The 14,174-nt window shown below is 35.1% G+C and overlaps 1 protein-coding gene across 11 annotated transcripts; it reads right to left on the bottom strand.

Annotated features, from left to right (window-relative positions):
* Positions 1-4,030: 4,030 nt before the first annotated feature.
* Positions 4,031-13,115, bottom strand: LOC121216231 (nuclear pore complex protein NUP1). 11 transcript variants are annotated; one of them, XM_041091671.1, is made up of 9 exons: positions 12,729-13,115; positions 11,982-12,028; positions 10,287-10,399; positions 9,717-9,906; positions 9,304-9,606; positions 9,129-9,221; positions 8,396-9,043; positions 7,269-7,783; positions 4,031-6,079 (listed from the first exon to the last, which is right to left on the bottom strand). In XM_041091671.1, the coding sequence occupies exons 1-9, from the start codon at positions 13,012-13,014 to the stop codon at positions 4,411-4,413; spliced, it is 3,864 nt and encodes a 1,287-aa protein (XP_040947605.1). In that variant the 5' UTR covers positions 13,015-13,115; the 3' UTR covers positions 4,031-4,410. The 11 variants fall into 11 exon arrangements, with proteins under 11 accessions (XP_040947605.1, XP_040947606.1, XP_040947607.1 ...); XM_041091672.1 differs by having other exon boundaries at positions 9,129-9,170; XM_041091673.1 differs by having other exon boundaries at positions 8,648-9,043; positions 12,729-13,114.
* Positions 13,116-14,174: the final 1,059 nt, after the last annotated feature.

Here is a 14,174-nt window from a genome sequence, read left to right as displayed (position 1 = left end):
CTAAAATAATATTTTCATTCAATTAAACAAATCAACAACAAAATTAATCCATTTTATACAATTAAGTCCCTTTTTGATATTTTACAAAATTTCCCTTAACTTTTCATTTTTATTCAATTTAGTCCCTAAGCCCAAACATGCAAGTTAACCTTTTTTTGCCCAAATCCTATCTTAACCGATTGTTCAATGGCCTCACTAAAACTCATAATTGTAATTTTTTTCATATCAAATCCTTGTAATTTCATCACTTTAACAATTTAGTCCTTAAGCCATAAATCATTAAAAACTACTTTACAAAATAGTCATATTTAACAACCAAAATCACCAATCTTACAAAAAGTTTTAAGAATAACTCAAACCCAACAATGGCACAATAAAAAAACATTTAAAAATTTTACAAATTAGTCCTCGAGTTAGCTAAATCGAGTTAATACAAGCTCAAAAACATAAAAATATTAAAAATGGACGAGGTTTGCTTACCTAATTGAGAACCCTAGCTAAACGAATTTTCTTCCCTTCTTCAATGGCTTAGACGTTTGGTGAAGAAGAAACAAATGAGAAAATGTTCCATTTATTCTTTTAATTTGTTTTAATTTTAAAACTATTTACAAAATTGTCATTTCAATCATTTTATAAATGAAATTTCACATTTTTAACCTATACAACCGTCCACTCATAATTTCCTATGGCATATTTACCATACAAGTCCCTTTACTTACCTTTATAAAACTATTTGCTAGCTTAAACTAATAGAGACCAATTTTCTCTATTTTTACGATTTAATTTTTTTTCTTAATTAACCAACTAAATGTTAAAATTTCATAACCAAATTTTAATGTCATACTAATGTCCTCATAAATATTATTTAATTAATATTTACATACGATTACGTCAGAATTGTGGTCTCGAAATTACTGTTTTTGACACCACTGAAAAAAGGATTGTTACAATATCATCCGTAGAACTATCTTACACGAAGGGTCACTACGGACGGTTCCTTGTAGAGGATTGTGCACGGACTAAGTGAGGATCGTTAGTAAATTGCCCCATATCTTGCCACCATGCTAAGGTGGGAGTATAGCAATTAATAATGTTATTTTAAATTTTATTTTCTTATCTATCATATACATTGCTAAAAGAAAGTATCACATAAGCATCCTTGTTAAGTGTTATTTTACATATATATATTTAATTAGTATTTGATGCATTAATAATATAAAATATCATATTAGAAATCTTTAGAGCTTCCGTAAGTTAGATTTAAACTCAAACTTGTATGCACGTGATTTGTTTGAATGATTGAGATTTAATGAATGTTTTGATGAATCTTGATTTAATTTCACATGTTTATGTTCTATTTATTATTGTAGCATCTCGTAACCCAATTCCAGCATCGAAAACAAGTAAGGAGTGTTACACATGTTTATAAAATGTGGGGTACAGAAGGAGTTAACTTGATGGGTTAGTGAAGATAGGAAATTGACTAAATAGAGGAATGAGTGGATTGATAAGGGATACAAAGGAGTTCGACAGCACCGTGACAACAGTTTATAAGTCATTTGGGGCGACACCGTGATGATAGTATATAGGTCATTTGGGGCGACATCGTGTAAATGGTATACAAGTCCTTCAAGGCGACACCTCGAAAGGGGTTTATTGATTCTTAAAAATAAGAAATCCATGGTTAGCCATGGCAAGATCCAGTGGCCAGGTACATCTCATGGCAAAAATGGAGCCTGCCAAGATGACGAATAGGAAGCCTATCAGGGCATATTTAGGAGGTTACATATGACTTGGTGGCGAGTAGGTTGACAAAATGATAATAGTGCATCTGAAAACACGGGTAAGCAGGTTGAATAGAAGAATCTGCCAAAATGTGAAGGTAAGAAAAATAAGTAAAAACATCTTAAACGCGGACATATATGAAATAAGTGGGTATTTCCTTAGAAGAATTTGTAAATAAGTATTGGCCATTAAGGTTTTGCTAGAGTTGGCATGTAAACCATTAATTGCAATGAGGTAAGTAAACAGTTGTTCAGGTTTAATTTAAGTGTTCTTGAGTAAAGAAGTTGCCAGAAAATGGTGGAAAGTTTGCCAAGGACTCTTTTAAAATAGAAGTTTGCTAAGGACTATGTTGGGTAGAATACCTGTCAAAAAAAAAAAAAAGAAGTGAATGTCATCACGACTGTCTAACACAGGGAAGTCCATTTAGAAATACCAAATGTAGAAGTCCACCAAAGGGAAAATCTAAGAAAGAGAATATTTCGCTAGAAACTATCTGCTATTGGGAGTGCCTTAGTAGGATGATCCGATGTGGGAAAGTCCCATGGGACTATCTTGCAAACATGATTTCACATTGGGAGAGAGGTGTGTACAAATCAGCCAAATCTCATATTCAATATCACAAAAAAAGATGTTATATTGGGCTTTCCATGAGAGAAGGTCTATGCAGGGGTTAAGTCAAAGAAGTTAATCCCGGAGTAATATGATAATCATATGTTTAGCTAGTGTGAAATGAATGGATCAAGGTAGAGATCTACCATTATGGCGTAGACGATTGCAAGTCTGCTAGTAGCAAAAGTAGTCACCGAACCGTATATATGCATATATGGTTATCTTAAGAAGGCAAAACCTGGGAAGGTAAAATGAGAATCTAAGATGAAGCGGGACAAGATCAAGTTCCAGAAGGAATTGCTATTTGGAAGAGCATGTTTACAATTAAATCAGAGGGTATGTCAGGCAACGATGGAAATCAAGAAAGGCAAGGTGTTGATCACGCCAGAAAATCTGTGGAGTTCCCAACAACGCACAAAGAGTTTAAATTATGTACCTTTATTCTTTTTTCCCTGAAAATGTAGTATTTCCAATGCACTATTGTTTAGAATCTCACGAAGTCATTCTGAAGCTACGATTATGCTACCTTATATGCAGAAACAAGGATTTTCTGGACAAGCCAGACCCCGTTTAATTTACGTGTTGAGCATTGAAGTTGTTTCATGCGTAAAAAGAGCACCCTTTAAGCCTACGCCTCAAGTGTTGGATTAGTATATGGGCGCGAATTAAGTTTAAAGTCAAAATGAGTGTAATATTAGGCCTAGTACCTCAAATTGATTGCAAAACTTAAAGTGCTTGTACAATAGGAGATTTATTGAAAGTTAATCTTTGAATTATGCTAATTATCATGATTTGAAATAAATTGTACAAGTAAATCCTTAGGTTCCTAATCTAAATTTATAATTAAGATAAGTTCGAAAGGTGAATTTGTGACTCAAATTTTGTGATACTCGATACCCGAACCTGGCAATCGAGTTGGGTATAAGATGTTACATCACCGCCGATAGTAATGATTAATCACCTCGTCGTAACAATGTGCTTCATTTCTATGAGTGATGATCGGATTTTCTGCTCGAGTTCCCATTACTATCCTCAATGAGAGCACCAACACCCAGGAGAACTTGAAATTTGATTTGAGAAAAGAAACAAGAAAAAAGGTAAGAAAGAAAGAAAGAGAACAGGCTGAACGAGAAGAGAGAATTGGAGAGGAAAATATTATTCAATAACCAACTTGGAGAATTCTATTACATCAGATTAGAAATGTCTAATCCTTAAATTTCTTTAACTCTCTCATAAACCAAACTGGCGATTTAATGACTCGCTCACTCTCCTCATGTACCCCTACTAGATTTCCTTTTGGTAGCATGCCCATAACAGTACCCCAAAAGGAAAAAGAAAAAAAAACCTTGCCATTGTGGATGGTGTTAATCCTTAATCTTCTGTGTGGCCTAGTGCCAGACTCTTTGTCAAAAGGAAAACGCAGCAAAAGCATAATGGAAAACAGAAGTTTACTATAAGTAGTTTTCATTATAGATATCCATTTCTCATATCACGATTGCTGACCTCTACATTGTAGCCTTCCTATGATTTTCCTCGTAAAAGTAGATCTGACATTACTGTTGTTGACATATTTTCTTTAAAAAACCCTTCATTATTTTGATACAATAATAAACCTTCTGAAGAAAACAAGAGACTCTAAAAATAAAAAATTCATAATCATTTCCACAGTTTTTTTATGTTACATATGATTAGGGTACAAAAACATGGTAGAAAGCACAATTGCTAAAACCTGAAAAACTATCAGCTAATTAACACTAAAAGCAGTACACAGTTCCAAATGTCTCAAATTTCACTAGGAAGAACATACAAAATTGTGACGACCTTCTGGCAGCAACACAAAGAAATGATGAAAACTGTAACTGGAACAAGCATAAACAGCACCATTTTTAAAAGTTTGAAATTACCAGTCAAAGCCACTACCAGCACCAAACTATCTCAGATGGCTGCCACATGCAGCAACTATCAGCAGCTCTTATCTCACTCACATTAAGTTATTCAATCAACCATGAGCAACTATCAGGAGCTCTTATCTCTTCGCTGCTTGCGGACCTTCACAAATTTTCTGGCAGACTTATCACTGCCACCGGTGCCCAATGAGAAGCTCCCTCCAGCACCAAATTCAACACTACCAGAAGCCAGAAATGGAGATGGATTCTGTGGTGCGCCAATGCTTGTTTGGCCTCCAAATTGGACAGAACCTGCTCCTGATGGGTTTGATGCACCAAAAACAAACCCAGAAGCAGGTGATGAGATTGGCTGTTGACTAAATGTCACAACAGTCGGTGAAGCCTGAACTGTGTCCTCTGCCATACTATCTTCCATTTGATCATTATTACTAGAGGGTGTTGACCCAAACACCAAGCCAGGACTAGTGTTACCAAACACAGGCTGTGATGGAGTAGCAGCTGCAGCCGAAGTGAATGAAAATATGGAACTTGAGGAGGCACCGGTGGATGACCCAAAGATAGTAGGTGCGCTGCTAGGAGCACTAACAGAAGTTGATGATCCAAAGGAAAATCCCGATGATGACCCAAATGTGAGTGTCTTGGGGGCTTGCCAATTGGAACCAAATGCACCAGCAGCAATGCCACTGCTAGAGCTCAGAGAGTTAGTTTCTGAAGAGGAAGAACTTGTTCCAAAACTTGCACCTGAACTAAAAGGTTTAGCCACTGATGCTGATGACCCAAAAATTGAAGTGCCAGAGGAGAAGGTTGCATTCCCACCCAATCCAAAGGATGGAGATGATGCAGATGAAGAGAACTGAATAGGTGTGCTATGGGTTGAGGAACCAATGCCAGTTCCTGCTGCAGATGCTTGGGTATCAACAGCATTAAAAGGATTTAAACCCTGAGTCAGTGCAGTAGATGTGGGTGCAGCTGGAGCACCAAATCCAAAGATGTTGCTTCCAGAGCCCGTGATTGCAGATTTAGTGGAAAAAGTACTATTTCCAGTACCAGCTACTGGCAAAGATGTACCACCAAAAATGCTACTGCATGTGCTTGTAGTTGAAGATGAACTGCCAAATATACTACTGCCTGTGCCCATCACTGTGGTAAATGTGCTGCTGAAAAAGCCACTTCCAGAGTTTGTAATGGTGGAACATGTACCACTGAAACTGCTATTTCCAGAGCTTGTGAATACAGCTGTTGTACCAGTAGTGCTGCTCACAGCACTACTTCCAGAGCAAGTAAAAGCAAACGTACTACTGCAAGGGAAAATCCCTACATTGCCAAGACTTGTATCCTGGGTCTTAGATTTGGTTGCTTCCCGTGAAGTTGATGGGTCCCCAGAGGATGAAAACTTGAAAACAGGTGAAGCTGTAAAGGAAGGGATTGAAGTCTCCACAGAGGGGATGCTGGTATGGCATATAGTGGGATTCACAGTTGCACTTGCAGAAGTGGTGGCAGTAGCAGGAGAGTCATTATTGTTGGCAGTTGCACTGGATGAACTTCGACCATTACTTGGGACTAGATAAGGCACTGGTGAAGAGAATGAAAACGAACTAGAAGAAAAAGACCCATTATTTACAGCAGAACAATCTGCTGAGGCACCAAACTTGAAGTTAGATGTTGAAACAGCAGAGGTGAGTGCAGTTTCAGGTGTCCTAAAGATCCCATTCATAGTGCTTCCTCTATCAGTTTTTTCTGACAAGTGATTGGTTACACCAGGAGCAGTAGTCGCGAAGCTGAACGTAAAGCAACAAAGCATTTAAAGAATATTGTTTAAGGGAAATCACATACGCATGGGCACACAGACATATATATACTGATAAATCAACTTATTGAGAAGGTGCTTTTGTGATTATTAGCAAAGAGAAAGAGGTGAAGTGACCAGAGATACCAAACAACAGCTGGCTATAGAATATAAAGCAGCAAAGTTTTAAAGAATAACATACAAGAAACCATATGCACTGATCAATCATAGTATTGAGAAGAAGCATTTTTGAGATTGTTAGCAAAATGAAAGGGGCAAGTGACTAGTGAAAAAATAATTATAATAAGGAACTCTAAAGAGTGGTTCAGTTAATCTACAAAACACCCAATTATTTTTATTGGCCAATATGTATGGTTTCCTTATGATCCCATGTCTATTGTTGAATACTTAAATACTGAGAAGAAAAGAGTTCGACACCATCTCCTTTCTTACTAGTAAAGATACATCTAATTAAAAAGTTTAAAATGACAGGAATTAAAGAGAACTTCAAACAGGCAGGCTTTCTCTATGCCTATCACCTTACAAAAAAAAAAAAAGAAAACACACACCTAGGAACATCAGGCACAGCTTGATCATAACTCAAGCTAAAAGGCCAGAGAGCTATTGTTGTCTGGTGCTAAGGCATAGGCACACCTTGGAGGACACCTTGACACCATGAGATGGATGCCAACTTTCAAGTGCCAAATTGAATTTTTTAACTTTAGGCACAAAAATTGGAATTTCAATTAACCTTTTGTAACATACTATCCTAACCACACTACGCAAAACTAATATCATCAAATGGACCAACAAATAAACCCACACTTGATATCTACTATCTAGGAGGTTAGCCATGTAACCTAAACTCCCTTTCCATCAACTAACCACTAATCTACACCATTCACCCCACTATCAGTGATTCTACAGGCAAGGGTTAGATTCACCCCTAAATCCCCTCCCATCCTGTTATAAGAAACCCGAACATGGTAGGGAATTCTTTTACTCCCTTCCAATCAACTAACCAATAGTCTAAGACATTTGACCCACTATTAGTAATCCTATAAACAATCCTACATTGGAGGTATAGAAAGAAAGAAAGAAAGAAAGAAAGAAAGGGGAAGAGAAGACCCAAGTAAAAAGCCTTCCAAACAAGAGAAGTTGATTAACAGATATACACCAACCTGCTTGAGAAATCTAGTTCTTGGTCTGAACTTTTGGCAAGCTTAACACCTGAAGATCCAGTAATAGTTAAAACCTCACCAACATTTCTAGAGGCAAAGCCAAATGTGGTAACAGCAGCATCTAACTGCACTGGTGCAACTTTCTCCCCAATGCTAACCATAGGAGGAGCATTTGATTCTGTAGAGAAAGCATCTTTTTTGGCTGCTTGAGTTGACTGAGATCCCAAAAACGCTGACTGCATAGATGAGTTTGCCACCTGTACTACTGGAAAAGTAATACTGGAATTCTTTTCAACAACTGGAGATCCATTAGATGTTCTCATTCCAGGATTTCGATTGACTGCAGCACTTGATATAGGCATAACTTCAGAAAATATAGAAGGCTTCTCTACAACAGCTTCAGAAGCAGCACGCTTACTTCCGTTAACAGAATTATCTGACTTCTCCCTCCATTCACCAAATCTAGCAGGTGTGGCTCCAATAGAATAGTGACCATCATCCAGATCCAGATAATCCTGTGACAGAGACCATAAGCATTAACCGAAACAGCATATAAACCAAAAAGGAAAAAACAGAACAAAACAGTGAAGCTTCTAATCATGCTCTCCTAATCAGAAGTAATGCTTTGGTTGCCTTTGCCAAGAAATCAAAGACGTTAAAAATGAAAGAAAACAAACATGTTGGTTTTAGTAATATTCCTAATTAAAATTTATTTAGCAAGTACTTTATTACAATTAAAATCCTTAATTTTAGTTTCTTATTCTACAAGAATAAAATACTATCTAACTTGTATTTTAGGGGACAATTTTAGTTATAAAATAAGACAGAAATCCTACTAATTTATAGAGGCTTAAGACAAGTTCCATATATTATTAATCATAGGTCCTTTATGAGGTAAGTATCAATGCAAGGGTAGAGTGTTATCAATCAAAGCTGGTATTCCCTTAATCTATAACCCATGAATGTAGCAAGTAGGCATGATAGATCCTTATCATTTGGAATTTTAAATAAAATATATAGCACTTGATATGCAAACTAAGGAATTTAGATTATTAACAATTGCTCTAATATCACCAAAAACTCATAGCAGAATATGACATGACAAAAATTTTCAGTTTACCAATTACCTCATGTGCACTTATCTGAAAAGCCTGACTCTTTTCCTGAGATAACTGTACGACAGACTTGATACCACTGGAATCAGCAGCTCTAACACTAGGCTTATTATCCTTCATTAAACTATTACTATCTACACCATTTACCGCAGGAACTTGCTTGTCAGAGAGAGAAACCAACGTTGAGACATTTTTTTTAACCTTATCATTCTTGTTAGACACAGAGTCTTGAAAATCAGTCAATACAAAGCGAGAACCACTCACCTTACTTGAATCATGCACGTTCTCCAGAAATTTTGAAGAATCTACATTCACAAGGCTTTTACGAGCCTGCCCACATAGCATAGATGGTGACAGCATAGAGGGTGATTTTTCCCCTGGGGAGACCAACATTTCCAGTTGCTGGAATATTTTTGAAGCCATCTGACTGGACTTGGACGGAACAGTGGTAAAACTTGTGCCAGGACTGCTGTTACCCCCAGTCTCAGCTAGAGTATCTAAACCAGCTGAACTAGTGCCAACCACATGCGCAGATAGAGGGGCAGCAGAAGCAGGTAAAGTCAAGTTTCTTGAAGAAAGGAGACTTGATTTTTGACGAATCCGCCGAATTGGGCCAACTGATCCTATATCATTGTCTAATACTGAACTCCTGCTTAAAACCTGAGAAGGAAAGAAACATACCCATTTAATGATAATTCTCTAGATAGAGAAATCCTGAAAGAGAGATAGGATCCTGAATCAGTACCCCCTGCCCGGAGCCAGAAATTCTATTGTGCTCCCATGTACCCTGAGATGACGATAAAGGTCCACCAAAAGCATCACTATCAGTGCCAACACTCTACGGAATGAGTAAACAACTAGAATAAGACAAATGATAAACAAGCAAAAATACAAGGGAGAAGATTGTCAAGCACATCAACCTTGATGAGAGTTGATGAGTTAACCCTGGAATAAGGTGTTCGTGCCATACTATATATCGCAGACCTGCCCTGTGATCTTGGGGTCATGAAACCGTTTCCAAGACTCCCAACATGGCCAGAAGATCTTGGCACAAGTGACGTAATGGAAGACTTAGAAGGAAAGATTTTATTGCTCGGTGAAGATAAATCTCTCCTAGGCACTTGATTTTGTAATCCATGCATTGATGTGGATACCTTTGAAGGCCTACTGCCCATGTAAGCTTTTGCAAGCTCAGCAGGTGAAGCAACATCCTCATCAGGAACCTGCATAACCATGTGAGTTTTTTTTGTGTGTGTGTGTGTATAAAATTAAAATTATGCAGAGTAAAGAACATTTGAGGAACGCAAAATGAAGGAAAGAAGCTTTTCCTTACAGTTGATCTGGCAACAGGTGTTAAAATAAGATGGTTCTCAGTGCCATTTTCTCTAACTGGGCTCTCCAGAAAATCTTCTTTCTTGTCATGTGATACCACTGAGATCATTTCAGACCTCTTTTCTTCATTACCACCAGTAATATCAACTGTTCTGGAACGTAGTAAACTTGTCAAAAGATCAATTTCGGATCTGAAACAGATTAATAATATTCATCATCTATAGCATCAAGCTGAAGCAATGAAGGAAAATCATAAAGCATTACAACAGCATCTACAGATTGGAAAATAGATAGCACAACAATCAACTACAAAGGTTGCAAGTATAACAAGAATTTGCAAATTGAAGTGATTCAATCCAACTCATGCTCTCAGCCCCTCTTCCAGTTAATGGAAACTGGAAGAAATAGGAACTACAGAATCCTAAAGCATAGAAGCACACAAACAAATACAAAAGGTAAATTATCACAAGCAAGCCAAATTAATTTAGCAAAGTTCCCTTAAAGCAAAATAGCACAAATAACCATGCATTTTAACTTAACATCAACACAATAAAAGTTCAGATCATCTTGCCTGGTAAAAGTCTTCTGCTTTAAAATTTCCTCGAGTTCAGCAACTCCACCTTTACCGGAATGATTAGTGGGATTCTCGCATTCTATGATGTCTCCTTGCACAACAGGAGGAACCTTAGTGGAAAAATGCATATAAAACAATAAAGCATATACGTTGGGTTCATCAAAGAGAAAATTGCATAGGGGGAATGTTATATATAAGTACATAAAAAAATCATAAAACAAAGGGACAGATACATTGCCTGAAAGCAGCATCTGCAGTTAACAGTGAATAAAGGTAACATGAGAATTAAGGGCAAAGTCTGTCCCAAAGATTTAGTGCATGTGGGTGAATGTAATATTGCTCTAAGTAAAATGTAACAAACCAAGAAAAAAATGTCAGTTTTAAAAAGAATATAAAAGCTCTCAGTTTCATGCACAGTGCTTTGGGGAATAGAGAAGAAAATGTTACATGGAAAAATACGAACAAATAGATTTCATTGGTTCAAACAAAGTATAAAATACAAGTATAGAACATTATTTTTTAAACATAATTTAAGAAAGTGGATTTGACTTAGTTCGTTATAGTAAATTATGAAGATAAATGCTTGCAATCCATAAAAATTAATTAACGATCCAATACATCTATGTATTTGAGAGGGTATAAGAATAATTTTGTATTCCTTAGTTCACATATATCCACTTCAACTTATCCCTAAGCAGAGAAGCAACAAGTCCATGCATGTGAAACAATCAAGTCAGTCATGCTTTTATGCAATCCATCAAGCAATTTATATTACAACTTGAAATCTAGATCCCTTCTTTAACATTCAACTTGCCAAATGCAACCAGGAAGTACTGCATTATTAGACTATTGCACCCAAAGTAAAGATAATACAACCACATAGCATTTTCTACATATACAAAGAAGATATTGTAGTTCTATATGTTCAAAGTCAGCACTACAATGGCTTCTTTGTCTTTGTATGCTCAAAAAACCAAGAGTTTTCCGATTAAATAGGGCCAAGACCTTGACCGAATCCTATCGATTTTTTTCAAGACTTGATTCCAAATATAACCATATACTAGAATATTGTATAACATCCAGCTTTCCAAACTGACATAAATTGAAAATTTCCTCTACATCGAAATACAATTTTGATGCTATGTTTGAGAGCATAATTTTAGAAACTGGATTTGGATTTGGTTAGTTATGAAAATTTAGGAGGCTATGTGCACACAATACATAAGAATTAGTTAGGGATCAATCCCACTTATGCGTTTGAGAGAGTATAAAAAGATGGATTTTAGATTCCCTATTTCACATAGGTACATCAAATTTATCCTTAAGCAGTGAACCAATAAATCCATGCATTTGAAAATAGTCATTCTTTTATGCAATCATCAAACCATTTAGACTAAAATCTGAAATCCAGACCCTTCTTTAAAATTCAACTTCCTGAATGCAATTTGGAAGTACTGTACTCTTAGATTTTGGCACCCAGCGAAGATAATACTACCATATGAGATTTTCTACACATAATTATAAGGAAGAAAGAAATTATTCTAGTTCTATATGTTCAAAGTTTGAAAATCAACAGGTTTTCATTTTTCAGGCAAAATATGTTTAAAAATATAAAAAAGAAACAAATTACACAGAGATACATTAATAAAGCTATCAGGAGGCTAAAAACATCAAGGTTTAACTAATACTTACTGTTGAAGTTGTGTCCAGTTGATTCTCCGTTGGTTCCCGATTAGTCTCTGACAAGATTATTATATAATCAACATCACCAAAAAAAAAACTACTTTACCGTAATTTAAACTTCCAACATGCCTGAAATAATTAAAAAATCATAAAAAGATTATATAGTAATATCCTATTTATAGCTTATTCCTTGTTAGCAAATCCTGATCATTAACTTGAAGGAATAGAAGTAAAACACTGTACATGGTTAAGCATATTTCATATGTTCCTGTCTATAGTTCATTAACATATTTTTCCAGTACGCATTAATTTCACGCTACAAGCAACATTGCGTAATCGGGGAATGTTTTTAATCTATATTCGTATTCTAGGGAGTAATTCTTCATTTTAAACGAAGCATATATCAACTAATAAAAAATATTTTACACCAAAAAGAAAACAGTGGAAGGAACTGTTTTCATTTCAATAACAACAGCATAATTATAACTGCTATAGAGAAAATTATTATCCGTAAGAAACAATTTCTTCTACTTGGACTTTCAAGTCGAATAAGTAAAACCCTAACTCCTAAAATTTTTTCTATACCAGAAACAAAAAATTCCCTAACTAGATACTATAAAGTACCACTCCAAACCCCAATAATAAAAGCAACCCAACAAAACCAATTTTCACAAAAATGCTCCAAAATTATTTTTTTTACTTGCTCCCTGTATTTTAATTTGGGAATCAATAAAAGAGAAGCGAGGAGAAACTAACCAGAGTCCAGCAGTTGCGGTGTAGGAGGTGGCGGAGGAGGGAGGCGCTTCGTAAAGACGGAGGCGAAGAGCCTGTGAGCACTGGAAGTAATAAGCCTCCGCGCTGGATCCACCAATTTCGATAACCAACCATTTTCATTGCTGGAACCGCTGGGGTTTCTTATTGAGGTCGGTGGTCGATCGTATGGCGTAGTTTTTGTTGTTCTCCGAAACGGCCGTTTTTTGAATTTTCCTCCTGCTCCTTGTGCGCCGTCGTAGGGGTTCCCCTCCTCACGCGCCGTCGCCATCAGATAAATAGAAAAGGGATATGAATGTAAGGGTTTAGGATTTGGGGGAAATTTCTTAAAAAAAGAGCTCAAGTTTGGTTAATTAGGGTTTTTATATCTCATATAAAAGGCGTTCCTTTTACGACCCCTGTCAAAATAAACACAAAGCTTTTTGTTTTGAGATTTTATGAGAAGGGTTTAATTTCTATTTTAATCCCTATAATATGCCTGAATTTCAAATTTATTTTTTATACCTCAATTTGTATAATATCATAGTCATTCTAAATACACAATTTTTTTCTAATTATATTAATTTACTTCTTATTTTATGCTAAAATTTGAATATTAAAATCTCTCTATTTTAATTTTTAACATAATTTATTATAGCTTTTACTTTTTTAGAATATGTAATGATGGTAAATTTTTAATTTTAGTCTCTATAATTAAACTCAAATTTTAATTTTAATTTTTATATTTTAATTTTTTTAATATTATTAGTTAGTCTATATATTTTATTTTAATTAAAATATTGACATAAATTTTTAAGAATTAGCAACATTGTTAAAATTTTCTGTTAAATTCAAATTATTAAAATGTCATTTTTTGTTACATAATTATCAATTAACTAGTGTCTTTTTGGTTTGATATATCACACAAGCAAATGAACAGAAGAGGTCCCACCAAAATATATAAAAAAATCTTTTAATATAATTCAATATAAAATATTTTAAAATTTTAAATATTTTATATTTGTTTTTATAGAAAATATTATTCTTTAATATTAAATTAATGTAAAAATGAATTAAAAATGTTAAAGGGCATGTTCGTCATTCGAGTTTTTCTTTATTAGATATCTATTCTTCTCATCCAAACTCATAAATACTGTTACAATACTAATTCTATTTCATTCAATATACCCACTGTTATGCCTATTAAATTCCATTACAATCTTATTTCATTCTTATAGAATGATTATTCCATTACAGCATTTATTTCATTCCAGTGAACTAAACGTGCTATAAATATTTTGGTGAATCCTTGAAATTTTGGTGAGTCCTTTCAAATTTTGTTATATCAAAATGTTGACTTTGAGTATGAGTACTCTAAAGAAATATTTAGAATTATCAATATACCCTTAAAAGCATTGATAAATCTTTAGAAATTTTGGTAAAGCCTTATAA

Source organism: Gossypium hirsutum, chromosome D04 (assembly GCF_007990345.1).
Source record: "Gossypium hirsutum isolate 1008001.06 chromosome D04, Gossypium_hirsutum_v2.1, whole genome shotgun sequence".
Lineage (NCBI taxonomy): Eukaryota > Viridiplantae > Streptophyta > Magnoliopsida > Malvales > Malvaceae > Gossypium > Gossypium hirsutum.
This window is presented reverse-complemented; position numbering and strand designations above follow the sequence as displayed.

Excerpts from the sequence above, each read along its gene's own strand:
- LOC121216231 (XM_041091671.1), bottom strand. The coding sequence starts at position 13,014 with ATGGCGACGGCGCGTGAGGAGGGGAACCCCTACGACGGCGCACAAGGA. Across the intron at positions 10,400-11,981 it reads AACTGGACACAACTTCAACA|GTTCCTCCTGTTGTGCAAGG; the intron begins GTAAGTATTAGT and ends TTTTCCACTAAG. Across the intron at positions 7,784-8,395 it reads TTCAGATAAGTGCACATGAG|GATTATCTGGATCTGGATGA; the intron begins GTAATTGGTAAA and ends TCTCTGTCACAG.